Here is a 15,770-nt window from a genome sequence, read left to right on the forward strand (position 1 = left end):
GGGGGCCGGGGTCATGGCGTCTTGGGCTGCCTTGTCGCCCAGCATCGTAGAGTATTTCGAGGGCGAGGACTTCTACCGCTGCGGCTACTGCAAGAACGAGTCGGGCAGTCGCTCCAATGGTGAGCTAGCGGGCCGCGGCGTGGGGCCTCCCCGGGCTCGGGGGGTGCACGGCGGCCCGAGGCGGGCCTGCGGGCGGGCGGGACAGCGGGCATCATCCCCGCGGAGGGCCAGGCTGTCGGTGGACACGCACCAGGGACGCACGCAGCCCCTCGGACCGACGCCCCTGCTTGGGAACCGGGTTCGGTCACGCCGGGCTGTCGATGCTGGAAGGGCTGGGGGGTTTAGGGCTCTGATACCTGCAAGTGCTCTTGCGGGGGGATCCCCGAGAGTCAGTGCAAAACGGGGGTGCGGGACAAGAGGGCAGCGTGCAGCTAGCTGCAGTGTGCTGTGCCCACCACACATAGGTGTGCATACCTGTGCAGAACTAAGTGACGTGTGCACGCGTGTGTAGGACCCCCAGGTAGTGTCAGGTGCACACTTGTGCAGGACTCCCAGGGAAAATGTAAGGAACACCCTCGAAGCTGGTGACCGTGGTCAGTGCTGGCGAGGGGACCTTGTTGGTATTGATGGGCTTGGAATTTCCCCAGCTCTTTTCTCCTGCCTGGATGACAGCAGAGCCAGCCTTCCGGTTTTCTTTTTCTCTTACTCATTATGATTGGGCGTGCTCTGTAAACAGAACCTGGTGTTCATTCCCTGTCATGCATTAACTTGCTACAAACATCTATCTGCTAACGGAGTTGTCCCGCCTGGAGGAAGCCAGGATGGCCATGGAGACATAGAACTGAACAATTTCCTCTTTTGAAACGTTTTACAAGTGCCCTGCAATAGGAGAATGGGATGGGCTGTGACGGCATCTTTTACACAATCATTAAAAGTATTCATATGGTGCTTCTGCAAAGGCAGGAAAGAAATGTAATTTAGCTGTTAGAAGGGGAAATGATTCTGAAGACCCTCCGAATGGGAACATTCTTATAGTGCAGCATTAAACGAAGAACTCAAAAAAGGTTCACACTGGCACCATGGACAGGTCTGGGAAGACCCAAGTTGTTCAGGATGTTGACAGTGTTTGCTGAGGGCATGAGAGGGTTCTCTTTTCCAGAACTTTAGTGTTGTGGTTATTTCTAAAAAAAAAAAAAAAATGTAAATACTACTCAATCATTCTTCTAGGTCGTATAGCTCTGGTCTGTCCACTTGGCTGTACAGAGATAACTTGGGGTGGCTGTGAAGCTGAACACTGTGACACTGATGTGTCAAATGCGATAATGGTTACTCCCAGCGGACAGTGTTTGGTGGAGCGTTTGGTGGAGCTCTCGGATTAAAACTATCTTGGAAGCAGGTGTGGCATCCACGTCCAAAATTGCTTGCCTTTAGAAACCCTGTGAACCTGAAGAAAGGATGAAATTATACAAATGTCCAGGTCTTTCATTCATAGGGTCGCTTGCTATGAATTAATTGCCTACCACTCCACGGCACTTAACAACAAGCAACAATGTACCTAAAATTAACCCTCCAGCAATTTTTTTTCAGAGGTTCAATCTCAGGAGGAGATTGCCCATCTTTCTCTGTTGAAGCTGCTGGTGAATTCAAACTGCTAGACAAGTGGCACTTGGGTTAACAGTGCAACTCTCCGTGGACTACACCACCAGAGCTTCTTACCAATCATTCATTGCCACTTGATCATTCGATACTTCCTGAACTGTTTCAGTGTCAGCCAATTCTTTTTGGGACAGTGATTCCGTGTATTCCTTCTTTATGTCGAGGTATACTTCCTATTGAAGGCTGTGTCGTCTTTGATTTTCTTCAGTAAGCACTTCAAGTCCTGTTCACTTTCAGCAAGGATAGTTGTGTTGTCTGTCTATCCAAGGTCGTTAATGAATTTTCCTCCGGTGTTGGTGCACCTTCTCAGATTTGCTCAGCGTATACACTGAATAAGTATGGGGAAAGGATACAGCCCAGAAGCACACCTTTCTTCATGTAAAACCACATCTTATCCCTTTGCTGTTTGAACAACTATCACTCGATCTGTGTGTAGATTCTGCTTGCTAAGTGCTCTGTAATTCCCGTTATTCATAATGTTGTCTGTTACTTGTTTTCATCCATACAGTCTAATGCCTTTGCGTGGTTGATAAAACACAGGTAAACCCTTGCTGATACTCTTGCTGTTCAGTGAAGATCCATTTGATACCAGCACTGATAGCCTGCTTTCCACACCCACATCTATATGTACCTCGTGTGAATTTCTGGCAAGTTCCCTGTGGTGTACTGTTGCTGTGTTTTGTCTTTGGCACAATGTTACTTGTGTGTGATGATAATGATATTATTCCATAATTTTAAAAGTTCTGTTATGTCCACCTCAGGCCTGATGCCTAGAGTGTCTGCAGGTATTCTAGCTTATTTTACTTCCACCTTCCAACTTTATTTTGTTCCAGCTTCCGACTTCCTGAATTCCTACATCGTACATTCCTTGTTCTGGTTATTTATAATTGTTTCTGGCTGTTTCTTCTCATTTTGAGTTGAAGCGTATCAGCAAATGCAGGTCCTGAAAGCTTTGCTCCAGTGCAGGCCATTAAGGTCCACTTCGCTGCGAAAACGCAGCTCTTCTCCAGCCATATTTGGGGTGCCTTTCAACGTGAGGGCTCACCTTTCAGCACTGACCGTGTCCACTGCTGTCACAGGTTGTCACTGGCCAGTTTCCTCAGAAGCAGGTTGCCAGGCCCTTCTTCCTGCCCCTGGCTGATCCTGCTGGGTTTTGGACCACCAGTGACATGGTAGCTTACAGTATCTTCTCAACATGCAACCACCACAGTATGAGAAACTGACAGAATGGGTGGTGGGTTTACTGGCTGGGTGGGTTTTATTATTCCTATTTAACAGAGGAGAAAGTTGAGGCTCCTTGAGTGTAGTGTTGGCGTTGCTAATGATGTCTGTTTCTTTCTGGTAGATTCCAGAATCCCGTTTTTCCTGCTTTCTCAAGCTCTGTATGTAGATTTGATGCAATTTGCTGATTAGAGAAATTCTTTTCTCCTCTCATTTGACATTAATGTCAATATACTTTTTTTTAGATACTTATTTTTTAAAAATTTAATGTCAATATACCTTTTAATGTTTTTCTCTTGGTCTTCATTTTTGCTCCCTTTGGTTGTATAATTATTCCATGAAAAATGATCATTTCCAGCCCCTGGGCACTTAGGCTACTTTCACTTTTACGTTTATATTTCCAAAGGTCAAGGCTGTGCTCGAAACATGTACGAAAATCAGAAGAATTAATATTCATGAAGAGTATTTCCCCTCTCATTTTTCTGTAAAGACCAGAGCGATCATTGGGAATATTCCCAGGAAACCCACCCCCGTCCTGACACTCACTACAGGCCCTCATGACAGACTAGAACCATCCCACCAGCTTCCCAGCGCTGTCAGTCACTGTGGGAACACACTGCCACAGCTTTCTTCTGTGCGGCAGCTGGTACGTTCTGGTTGCCAGCTTTCTGATTAACTGTCCGTTGCTTAACCCACCACACCACCAGGGCAGGTGCTGCCGAGTCAGCGACCTTCAAGCAGGCTTTGCAGGCAGTATACCCTCGTGAGAAGAGACTGCCTGTCTTTCTTCCACGGAGCAAGTGGTGTGTTCTCACTGCCCACCTTTTCACTAACTGAGGCTTTTCATAGCCTCGCATGGTTTGCGCCTTGCCAGCAGGGCAGCTTCTTGGAGACCTGGTTGTTACATGCTGCTCAGTTGGAGCCGACTAACGTGGACTGTGCAGTGAGCCTTCAGAGACCATAAACCCCTGTTGGAGGAGAGAGCCCGTCTTCCTCCCTTGAAGCAAATGGTACATTTGAACCTCTGGCTTTTGGGTTGGCAGCACAACTACTGACCCACTAGGCCACCAGAGCCCCGCCCTCTAGTTTATACATGAGGTGGAGTCTCATTGTAATGTGGACCTAAGTTTGTATGCATTTGTTTGTTTTTTTTATTATTGGTTTTCCACTTGACCATTAGTACACATTTTGTGTTATGACATTAATTATAGAAAAGACTGAACTTGTCTTGATGCCACGGAGACTCTTTCTTAATCCTGAACTAAATGTAATCACTCTGATCTTTTGAAGACACGTTACGTTGTGAATTATGTCACACTAGAGGGCGAGTGACGGAGAAAAAGCCCCTCAATAAGTGGCTTGACACTGTGACTGCAGCAGTGAGTTCAGTTCAGGTGCATCGGGTGGTGAGGCTGGCGGCACAGCACGGGGCGGGGTTCACGTCAGCTGCGTCGTCGTTGACTCGATGGCACGTAACCCCGCCACCCATTGTGGCAAAGACACGGATCTGTATTTCTCCAGTGTCATCGGTCTGTTTCCTAGATACTCACACTGAATAAAACCATGCTGTGAGTTTTAAAAAGAAGAAAGTGCAGCCCACGAAGATGTCCCGTCTTCCCTTTCAGGCATGTGGGCACACTCCCTGACGGCTCAGGATTACCAGGACCTCGTGGATCGCGGGTGGCGGAGGTGAGCGCCTCTCACAGATGCGGGGGTCCCTGCTTTCCTTCTCTTCTTGACTGCAAAGTCGTTGGCCTTTAAAATGTTTGCTCTTTTTTCAAAGTTCAGCAGTGTGTTATACACATACACATCAGGAGGGTTAATACGTATGTTGTTGTTATGTGCTGTCAAGTTGCTTGCAACTCATAGTGACCCTCTGTAGAAGAGCCCTAAATCCTGCTCTATCCTGTCCCGACCTCACTGTCTCCGACTCACCTACTCCCATTACCTCAGTCACTGAATCAGTCCACCTCATAGAGGGCCTTCCCCTCCTGCGCTGTCCCTCCAATCTCCCAAACATGATGTCCCTCTCCAAGGACTGGTCCCTCCTTGCAGCATGTCCAGAATATATCCGATGAAGCTTAGCAGTTTTCTAATCTCTCTTGTAAGAAAAGTATCTGCTTGGAAATCTCTGACATGCACGTAGGCATCGACTGTGTTATGATGGCCCTCGGGCTTGTCTCTAATCCTCCAGAGTGTTGACCGGGTTGGGTCATCATTTTCCTTTCGCCCCTCTCCTCCCTATTTGAGGAAGTACTTGACAGTAAATTCCAAGTGCTGTGTCAATACCTCATACTAAGGGTGTAACATTGTACCCTCTAGTCCCCCAAAGGGACCTCTGGTGACCTAGCGGTAAGATGATGCTCTGCAATCCTGAAGGTGTAAGGTTCGAATCCACCAACTGCTCCACAGCAGAAGGATGGGCGGTCTCCTCCTGGGTTGTTAACCTGCTTCTGAAAACCCTCCGGAGGGTCAGCTGTGGATCAGTTCTGACGCAACTGCCCCCCAACAACAATCCCCCCAAATTGATACCCTTCTCATATGCTTCTCATCATACATCTCAAAAGTTTTAGATTAACTCCAAGCCTACAGTCTTCTCTTCCGAGTTACCTAAGTCAAGTATGAGTGAGAGTTAAGTTTTCAGTCATGGAACAAAACTACTTTAAACTGTGAGATCGAGAAAGTAAACTAGTTGCCATGGAGTCGTTGAGAGTAGTGACGCTGTAGAACACTCAGTCAGCTGTGGGGAGGTTGCCCATCTTTCTTCGTTGGAGCAGTGGTGGATTTGAACCGTGTACCTTTGGGTTGGCAGAACAGTTCCTTACCGCTAAGCCACCAGAGCTCCCTTCCAGGTCAATAAGAGGGGACAAATTCAGATACAGTTTAGAGATCAAAGGGGCAAATGAGAAGGAGAGACCTGACATGCCTCCCAGGTTTTTGAGCAGTGGCATGATTGACTCTGTTATGAACAGATGGGACACGAGAATGGAAAGTCTCAAGTGTTTGAGAACTTTGTGCTAATGTGTGTGGGACGCTGAAGTATGAATGTCACAGGTGGCGATGCACATTGGTCCCACACACACACGCGTGTGCCGTCTCAGTGCCCTCACGTAGTGCTCAGGCCTGGGGGCAGGTCGGCTCAGGATGTCAGTGCTAAGGAGAAGACCAGTGAGAAGCTTACCCATAGAGTGCAGTGTGAGGATTTGCTCTGGACACTGGGGTACCTGCCTGGTCTACAAGATCCGATTATTCCACGTAAATGCTCCTTTACACCATTGTGGCTTCACCTTGAGGAAGTTAGTATTCCTGTATTCATCTATGTTGGCACTCCTAAAAACTATATAATGAGCTAATAGAAATGTTTTGTAATTTCAGGAGTGGAAAATATGTGTACAAGCCTGTCATGAATGAGACATGTTGTCCTCAGTACACAATAAGGTAAGAATTGGAGTTTCAGTAACAGGATCTATAGTATGATTGAAAATTTTCTAGTAGAATCTTCTTGTTTGGCTTTTTAAAAAGAATTTATTTCCACTCTAGATAGACATTGTGTATAAGAAAAAGTTACATCTCCTGTATGTACTTTTATGTTTGTGCTCTGATAAATAGTGGTTAATAATACAGGGATACCTTGGAGATACTTCAGGATCAGGTCTGAGACCACCACAGTAAAGCAAATACTGCACTAAAGTGAGTCCCGTGAACTTTTCCCCAGTGCCTATAAAAGTTATGTTTATACTGCGCTCTAGTCCATAAGTATGTTGTGGCATGACAAAGTATGAAATATGTGGGACTTGCCCACATGTGACAAAGAAGCACTTACTGTAGGAAATGTGCCAGCAGATAGATTGACGTTTAAGTCCACACCTCCCAGGCCCATACCTCTGACTCACCCCGTCCAGTTTGCCTGGCCCCTGACATTGTAATGGAAGCATTCGTCAAGTGTTTGGGGATTCTAACTTTCCAGGATTACTGTGGACTGTGCATGGCGGGGGGGGGACATGGACTGGGGGATCCCTGCTGTCACCATTCTTAGGTCTGATCACACTACTCTGAAGGTTGAGGCGAGAAAGGAGGGCTTGATGTCTCAACCTTGAGTATGTAGACGTTCCTTCACCTTTTCTCCCTCCTTTGCTGGGAGGAAATTGTCTTCCCCTTGGCCCATAACTTTCATGTACATGCTCCTGGTTTTGATTCTCTCGTTTGCAGTTTGTTGCTGGTGTTAGGGCTGCCATCTGGCTGCACAGAGGAAGGCAGAATCTAATTTCCAAAAAATTTAAGTTGTATTTCTACCAGTGTCCAGCATCACCATGGTCCCTAAGACTTTATTTTGTACAGAAAACTGGACCTCTTTTGACCTTTCTCAGTGTAGATTTAGAATTTGACTTTGTCTGGTTTTCTGTTGAATCAGTAACCATCTACTTTTCAACTTCTAACATTTCTCCCAGGCTCTTTGTCATAGCGGGTTTGTGTGGGTTTTGGGTACATTTTTTAACATAGTATTAGTGAGGAGAAGGGATTAGAGGCTACATTCGGCCCTGTCTGTAACCAGAAATCGCAGGTGTAAGATTTACTTCCTGATTCAGAGAGTAACCGACATTGACTTGATTTCTTAGAGGCTGAGTTTGCTTTATTGTTTATTTGTTTTGTTTTCCTAGGTGCCGGCCGTTGCAGTTTCAGCCATCAAAGTCCCACAAGAAGGTTTTGAAAAAAATGTTGAAGTTTCTGACTAAAGGGGAAATTACCAAAGGAGACGGTGAGGGTGAGGGGAGCTGAGGAGCTGGAAATGGGTGTACTTGATATTGATTGCTTCCAGTGAGCAAGAGAAGGGGTGGGACCCCAGGATGACATTTCTTCTTAAGAAACTGAGACAGAGGTTGGACCTTTTTGTTCACATACCACTTGCAGAGCTTGGTCTCACATATAGAGAGGGCAGGAATGTGGTCCCCTGTGAGGTCCAGGTCTGTTTGCAGTTCCTTGACCTTGGAAGACCGTAGAACAGGTTTGGTAGAGAATGCAGTGGTGTGGGCTGTCTGGGTAAAGGAGGCTGCTTTTCCTGTGTCTGTAACTGTGTCAGGTAGCCTGGCTGATGGCTTTCATGTCTCCTGATTCGTAGATGAGCCCATGGATTCCACAGTGGAGCCAACTGTTGCAGGGGACTTCGCATTAATCAATAAATTGGATATACAGTGTGACCTCAGTGCACTAAGTGATGACCTCAAAGAGAGCTTACAGAGTGAAGAGAAGCAGCAAGGCATAACCTCGAAGAAAGAGGAGCCCCCTACATTAATCCAGTCACAGCACGTGGAAGAGAAACTGGGCTCTGGTGAGCCGTCATGTCCCGTTAAAGTCCACGCCCCTCCAAAGCCAGGTAACGAGATTATGTTGCACAAAATGCTTTCTTTTTGACTTGGGATTGTTACTGTTAGCTGCCATCAAGTTCACTGCCGCTCACAGTGACCCTGTGAATAGCCTGTTAGAACCTAACCTTGTCCTGCATGCTCCCACCGTCCCCACCGAGCTCAAGCCCCTTGTCACAGTCCCTCTGTAATCCGTGTTCTGGAGGATGTCCCTCACTTTCTCTGACCCTCCACCTTTCCCAGCCCGCTGCCTTCGTCCAAGGACTAGCCCCTCCTGACAACATGCCCGGAGTTGTTGAGATGAAATGTCACCATCCTTTCCTCTAATTGATGTTTAGTCTTGTGATTAAAACTTCAACTGGAACTGAACCATTACGACCCTTTAGTTCACTGGAGAGGGATACAGTTCCTGTAACTAGACAGAGGTTTCTGTTTGTATTGTAAGTATGTTTTGTGACTATACACATTTGCACCTGGTTTCTAAGTAGTTCTCAGTACTGTCTGATAACTGACAGATGGTACTGGAAGCACCATCCCCTAAACAGAAACATTGAAAAAAATAATAAACAATCTAAGTTTATCAGTAATAAAAGTTCATGTGACAATTTTCTTTGGTAAAAAAATCTTTGAGATCAACTTCTCCCCAAGGTTATGTCTTCTGAAAGCTCTCCACACCCTTTGCAATGCCTGCCCCAAAGCTTAACATATCAGAACTCTTTGGCTTGATTCTGTAGAATCTTTGAGATATGTTCCCAGAGCCTAATGTGGTTGGTCTGATGTCTTGACATCTCTTTTAGGTAAAGGTGCTGATTTGAGTAAGCCTCCATGTAGAAAAGCAAAGGAAATCCGAAAAGAAAGGAAAAGATTAAAGCTGATGCAGCAGAACCCTGGTGGGGCGCTGCCTGGACCCCAGCCCCAGGGTGGCCCCTCACCCTGCACGCCACCAAAGGCCAGATCCAACCAGCCCAAGTCCCTGGAAGATTTAATTTTTGAACCTCTGCCAGAAGGTGCACTACACAAGCTAGAGGTACTCAGAGCGGTTCTTCCCCCTTGTCTGATAGGTTGTGTAATTATTTTTTTCTTTATTGGGTCCTTTGTTTATTTTCATTTGGGTTAATGCTAATCAATTAATATTTTGATATTACCAAACAAGAAATTAAAAGTAAATTTAGATGGGCAAGCATTTGCATTAACCACATTCATTGCTATTTGAGAGACACCTCTTTTCAGACTACTTTTTAAAAGTTTTTGTGGATTTTTAAAAATACATTAGGCAGGTTGGCTACTAAAGCTATGGTAACAGTCCTAATTTTTTTTTTTCTTTCCCAATGTGGATGTTTATTTTTACAAATCTGAAAATCCAACTGCCAAGTATATACATCATCATTTCAAATACATTTAAATTTCTGGACTGGTTTAAAAAACTTTATTAGTTTAAAAAACAAAACACACAAACCCAAATCCATCTGAAAAGATTCTCTACAAGTGGGAATAAGAGAAAGGATTTCACCAGCAAATTTGGGTACTGATTTTCCAAACATCAGTGAGGATCCTGCGGTTAACAGTCCTAATTTTAACTTTCTAATCTTACAGTTATTCTAGTTCTTTTGTTTTCGTATGACTGACAGCAAGAGTGAAAAAGTAACTTTTTAAAAATTTCATTTGGGTTTATGGATTAAAGGAGAACACACAGACCACACCTGGCAGTCATTGTTTTAGCCACTTCACGCTCTGATACTAATAAGCCAACACTTAGGAACTCCACTGCTGAGAACTAAGTGAACTAAATTACCTCCAGTGTCTCAGCTGCTCTCACTTACTCATTGCGTCCAGTTGGAACCATCACGTAGCTGACCCCACGCTGGGATTTGGAGGTTCTTAGAGGTTCTTAAGCCGTTGGGTAAAGATTGCTCCCTTGGAGCCGCTGGTGGAGGGGGATTTGAACTGCCAGCCAGCGTAGCTCGTTAACCGCTGCACCACCAGAGTTCCTTCCCCTCCTCCTCGTTGCCCCCAAACCACTTCAGGGGTCATGTGGCTACTTACTGACCACAGGCCTTTTTAAATTTTTTTCCACATTGACCTACACTTTCCAGATCAAGTTCAAGTATAGATTCTCAGTATTAGTTTTGATACTTGAAACATTAAAAAGCATTTCAAAACTCACTGCCCTCAAGTCAGTTCAGCTCATGGTAACACTCATCAGCTTTTCAAGGCTGTGGATCTTGATGGGGAATGACCGGCTGCCTCATGTCCACGCCACGAGGGGCTGGTGGGTCTGCACTGTATCAGGCATGTAATGTGCTCGCCCGTCGGGGCTCCTGTGAAAGCATTAACAGTGCTGAAGCTGTCATTTTCTCATACTTGATTAGTGACATGTCAGCATTCAATTTATAGTTTAGTGTCATCGATGAATTTCACTTATTGCTTAAGATCTGATACTAAAAAACTAACTTCCTTGCCTACTCTGTTGGACCTTTTTCATACAAAGGTTGGGAAGTGTATTTCTTAGACATTGCCTGCCTTATGATTTTTTTTAGCTGATACATTTATATTTTATGAGGAGGTTTTTTTTGTTTGATTGATTACATATAGTACTGTCTCCAAGAGAAGCCACGTAGACCTCCCAACAGTTGCGTTATCTTACCTTTTTAACCTGGTTCTGCTCAGGGCCAGCCTTGGAGGGGACTTTGTAAGAGGAGCTCTGGTGGCCTAGTTGGCAGGGTGTTGCTCTGAGAACCCAAAGCCTGTGCCTCCCTGGAGGTTTGGATTCCCCCATGGCCCTGAGCTAGAAAGGTGGGCTGTCTCCGCCAGAGCGATCTGTAGCCTCAGAAAACCCATTGGAGAGTCAGCAGTGAATTGGCTCGGATTCGATGGCAATGAGTTTTGAGTTACATGCTTTTTAAAACCCAAGATGTACAGAGATTTTGTATCTACTAGGCGTCACTTTTTCATCACAGGACAACTGCCTGCGTGGAGGGGCACATATTCCCACATACACACACGTGCACACACACACTGTGTAGTTACGACTTTATTATATTACATTTTATTGTTTCTTTTTTGTTTTGTTAATATATTTTAACTGATGATTATTACCCAATTATCCTGGCTCTTTTCCATATTGTATGTAAATTAGCATCAGCAAGAATATTTTTGTCATTTTGTTTCTTCCATTTTAAATTTTGCCTCAATTAAGCTTCATTATTGTGTGCTTCTTTTTTTTTTTTGTCTGCTTCTTTTGATGCAGATTTTTTTAAACGAAAAAGTAGCACATAAAAGAAAATGAGCTTTGTAGCCCACATACTCAGAAACTTTAGAAGAGTATGATGTTTGGTGTCTTCCTATGAAAAGTTCAGTGTTTTATCCCAGCTACTTATGGTAGGAATAACAGGGATACTAAAGTGATACTAAGGATTCAGCAAATGTTAGTTCTTACCAGGTGTCTTTTACTCATCTTGGTTTTCTGTGTAAGGAAACTGAGGCATAGGACGTCATTCACCAAGATGGTACAGTTGTATTTGAACAGAGGACATCTGACTTTAAGTCATCAGTCATAACTCCTATGAGAAATGGTGACTTCTCCCCTCTTACAAACACAGCTTTAAGCTTGGAATTAGTCACAGTGAATAAAGATGTGCCCCAAATATATTCTCAATTTTGGTTCTTTGGAAGGCCTTGATGAAGGTGAGTTGTATACAGTGAAACCAGTATTCCTTTTTGTGTCTGTGACGCGTTTACCAGAAGTTTCACAGTATAAACAGTGTAGCTGATCCAGTCAGCTCAGTGCTGAGGGATTCCTCATGGCACAGCAGTGAAGCCCAGGGTCTCTAAGTGAAGGGCTGGTGGTCTACACCCACCGGCTTCTTCCTGGAAGAAAGATGAGGCATCTGTGTCCGTAAAGATGACGGCCTCTGTCGTAAGGGCACCGTGAGCCGTGAGATCAGAGCGGGCATGGGGGATTTAACGATCTTCCTCCTTGCTCACAAACCTCTATGTTTTGTATGCTGGAGACATAACTGTCTTACTCACGAACCATTTCCTTTCTAATGTTAAGATCCTATCACTGTATGTTTGTGCATTGGTGTGTGTGTTGGTTCTTTCTGGATGGGAGTAACTGAAATGAATAAATGAATTACTAAACCTTGTTTTTAACTCCTTCTGAAGGTGAGGTTGGTGAGATCATCTCCACCAAGTTCTCAGTTCAAAGCCACATTCCAGGAGTCTTACCAGCTCTATAAACGTTACCAGATGATTGTTCACAAGGACCCATCTGATAAACCAGCTGTGAGCCAGGTCAGCAGGCCACGTGGGAATGTTCACACGGAACTTCCCCTCCGTTCGATGCCATCGTATAAATCCTTCCTCTGTTTGTGGTACATTTTATTTATAGTCAGTTTGCAACATACCTGCAAAGAGATAAGCCTGAATTAGTGGACTTTCTGAAAGTGCAACTCTTCACCTACTTCCTTTGTCAAGTGCCAGCCATATATAGAATTTCATACTGGAAAGTTGCCCATAAATTCTCTTTCTTTAAAGTCACAGCGGTTAAATGCATTTATGTAAAATCCAGTAATGACAATATTCATAGAGCTTTAAGTTAAAATACCTACACGAAGAAGCCCACCACTGTTTTTAACACCATTAATGTGCTTTATCCACATTGAGATTCAGAACACATTCCAGCCATTAAGTGATGCTTGGGTAATGTCCTGCCCGTGCCCCGCTTAGACAAAAAAATTAATTTAGCGAAATGTTGAATCGAAGTCCTGATGTCCTTATCATTTCATTCATTACATCATCCAAGAGAAGTGTGGAAAGGGAGACAGGCCGACCCCTCCAGATGAGGAGTGCAGAAAAGGCAACAGTCCCGGTGGTAGTGTTAGCAGCAGTGTTGACTCCCGAGTGTGCACAGAATCACAGTGGTCGCACTGAGGTGCAGACAAACAGAAGTGGTCTGGCCCTTGTGAATTTCAGTTTTCCGTCTTTGGAAAGTCGGTGCTCAGGCGTTGTGCCGCCAGCCCGTTCCAGGGCCGGGTGCCCGCCGTGACTCGCGACAGATGGCAGTGTTGTGCTTTGGCGGTGGATTTGCGGAGACCTGACCCTAGCCTCACCTTCAGAAGTGTGCCTCCTGGTAGGAATGTTTCAATAGCCTTTGCTTGTATTTCCCTTGCTCTGAAGGTGAGGTTAGTACCTGCCTCTTTTGAGGACCCAGAGTTCAAGTCGTCCTTCCGCCAGTCATTTTCTTTATATGCCAAGTATCAAATGGCCGTACACCAGGATCCGCCTGAGGAATGTGGGAAGACCGAGGTACCGTTCGTTCCATGTTTTCTTTCTTCCCTATGTTGAGGGGTTTGTCTATGAGTAAAGCATACTGTAATGATGGCAGGGTATGCCTTCTCACCGTTTTCTTATTTATTAAGTAGAAGTGACGAGCCACTGTGAGGACAAGATACATATGAGCATTTTAAAGTCCTTAGAAAGGAGAATTGCAGCTTCAGGGTATTTTCTTGTATTTTCTCTCCAGGGACCTAAATATAGCATGTTTATTCTGTAGAGACATCCCTGTCAAGTCATTAGGCATTACTGAATGTCCCTTTGCTGTCGAACAGAGGGGAGAGGCCCTCTCTTTAAGGAATTTGTAAGCAAACAAGTAAGACGGGCAAATCAGCAGAGATCTTCCCAAGAAGCTGGTGTGCGGAGACAAAGCTTGCCAGGACCACGGAGGACATCAGGTCACAAGCACTTAACTGAGAGCCTCCATTCTCCACACCTTCGCTGAGTGCTGGGGATGTCATGACAAATAAGGAGTGCGTAGCTATCACAGAGGATAGGGATGGGTGGGAGAAGGACGTCAGCAGATGCCAGTGAATTAATGTTTTGATGTTTGTGTCTGCTTTATGACACAGTGCATAAGCTTGGAAGTGCTGATTAATAAAGCGGGCATTAGTGGCTTCGGCTCCCTGAGCGAGAAGTCACCTCCCAGGTCTCCTCTAGCCTGGCTTGTTAGAGTGTGGTCTGCAGGCCACCTTCGAATGCCAGACCTCTCTTCAGATCCACTGACTTGGAACCTTGGTATCATACCTGAGAAGACTTCCCTAACCAAAGTCATGAAGTTTTACCCCTGTATCTTTTAAGAGTTTTATAGTTTTCATTCTTACCTTTAGATCTGTGGCCCGTTTTGAATTCTTCTATGTGTGGTGTGAGGTAGGGGGTCCAACATCATTCTTTACATATGAACATTGAGTTATTGAGAACTACTTGTGAAATATCTTCTTTCCCCATTGGAGTGACCGTTGGGTAACATCATTGTTGCAATGACTTGCACATTGTTGTTGTTAAGTGCCGTCAAGTCAACTGTGACTACTGGTGACCCTTTGAACAATAGATCTGAACCATCCTGAGCCCCTTGATGCAGTTACTGTGCCAGTCCGTCTTACCCAAGTTCTCCCTCTCTTTTGATGACCCTCTGCCCCAGTGTGATGTCTTTTCCCATGGATTGGCCTCCCTAGAGTATGTGAGATGAAGTTTCGCCATCCTTGTCTCTAAAGAGCACATTGGTTGCGCCTTCTCCAGGGCAGACTTGTTTGTTCTTGTAGCAGTCCATGGGATAGTCAGTACTTTTCTTCAACATCTGCTTTCCTTTGTGGGAATCATCCATATTATCACATGTTCTAGGAGATCATTCACACTCATGCTGTTTTGAATAATCCTGTGCACATATATCCTTGTCCATGTGTCTTGGGGACCTTGTGACACATTTGCTTTGGGGTACACCTGTAATAGAATTGTGTTAATTGAGCACGCACCTGTTCAGCTGTTCATCACTATGGGATGAAAATAACTTTAGTTTATTTTTACATAACTGTTTTCCAAGTCCTTCAGAATCTTTGTCTCACTTGGTCTTCCGAGTGACTCTGTGACATCGGGGCTGATGGCTTTATCCCCTTGGCTGAGGCCTCAGAAGCTGTGGGAGGTGGTTCTCCGGTGATCAGACTGGGCTTCCACATCCTGTCATGAGTGCCCTACAGGCCGCTGGAGAGGCAGTACCGGCTGTTGGTGACCAGCTGCCAGAGAAGCCGATTTGGACCCTGCTTTGCTTTGCGCCCTTGAAGCCTGACAGGGCGTGCTGAAGGAAGCTTGGTGGTTCGGGGCTGCTGTTTGCGTCTTTCATGCTGAGACGTGGGCTTGATCCCTTGCTGTGCACCATCAACATGCACACCACCTGTCTGTCACTGGAGGTTTGTGTGTGGCTCTGATAACTGAACGGGTTTCGGCACAGCTCTCAGACCAAGAGAGACTAGGAAGAGCTGTTGGCTCCGTAGAGTTCTCCCTCGTGGTTGTGAAGTGTGATTGTTCGCATCTATCAGAGCAGGTGGCAAGCAAGGCCAGGCCCACCTGAAAGGATGGCCGCCATCGGACATGTTTCTTAGGGAGTTATGTTTTCCTCTTTGTAACTGCCTCTTTCTATTATAAAGATGTACGGCCTTACCCGGCAGCTCTGGTAGCCTAGTTGTAAGGAGCTGTGCTGCCAGC

The 15,770-nt window shown here is 45.4% G+C and overlaps 1 protein-coding gene across 2 annotated transcripts in view; it reads left to right on the top strand.

Annotated features, from left to right (window-relative positions):
* Positions 1-13: 13 nt before the first annotated feature.
* The window catches only part of ATE1 (arginyltransferase 1), a 108,573-nt gene continuing 92,816 nt past the window's right edge, over positions 14-15,770 (top strand). The window contains exons 1-7 of one of the 2 annotated variants that reach the window (XM_006879889.1): positions 14-119; positions 4,503-4,566; positions 6,253-6,315; positions 7,536-7,639; positions 7,994-8,248; positions 9,035-9,264; positions 12,402-12,530. In XM_006879889.1, the coding sequence (XP_006879951.1) occupies positions 14-119; positions 4,503-4,566; positions 6,253-6,315; positions 7,536-7,639; positions 7,994-8,248; positions 9,035-9,264; positions 12,402-12,530 (951 nt within the window). Of the gene's footprint in view, positions 120-4,502; positions 4,567-6,252; positions 6,316-7,535; positions 7,640-7,993; positions 8,249-9,034; positions 9,265-12,401; positions 12,531-13,415; positions 13,545-15,770 lie in introns of both variants that reach the window. The other variant, XM_006879890.1, reaches the window with a different exon arrangement.

The sequence above is a fragment of the Elephantulus edwardii genome, unplaced genomic scaffold, assembly GCF_000299155.1.
Source record: "Elephantulus edwardii isolate Elephantulus edwardi_28Jun2011 unplaced genomic scaffold, EleEdw1.0 scaffold00006, whole genome shotgun sequence".
NCBI lineage: Eukaryota > Metazoa > Chordata > Mammalia > Macroscelidea > Macroscelididae > Elephantulus > Elephantulus edwardii.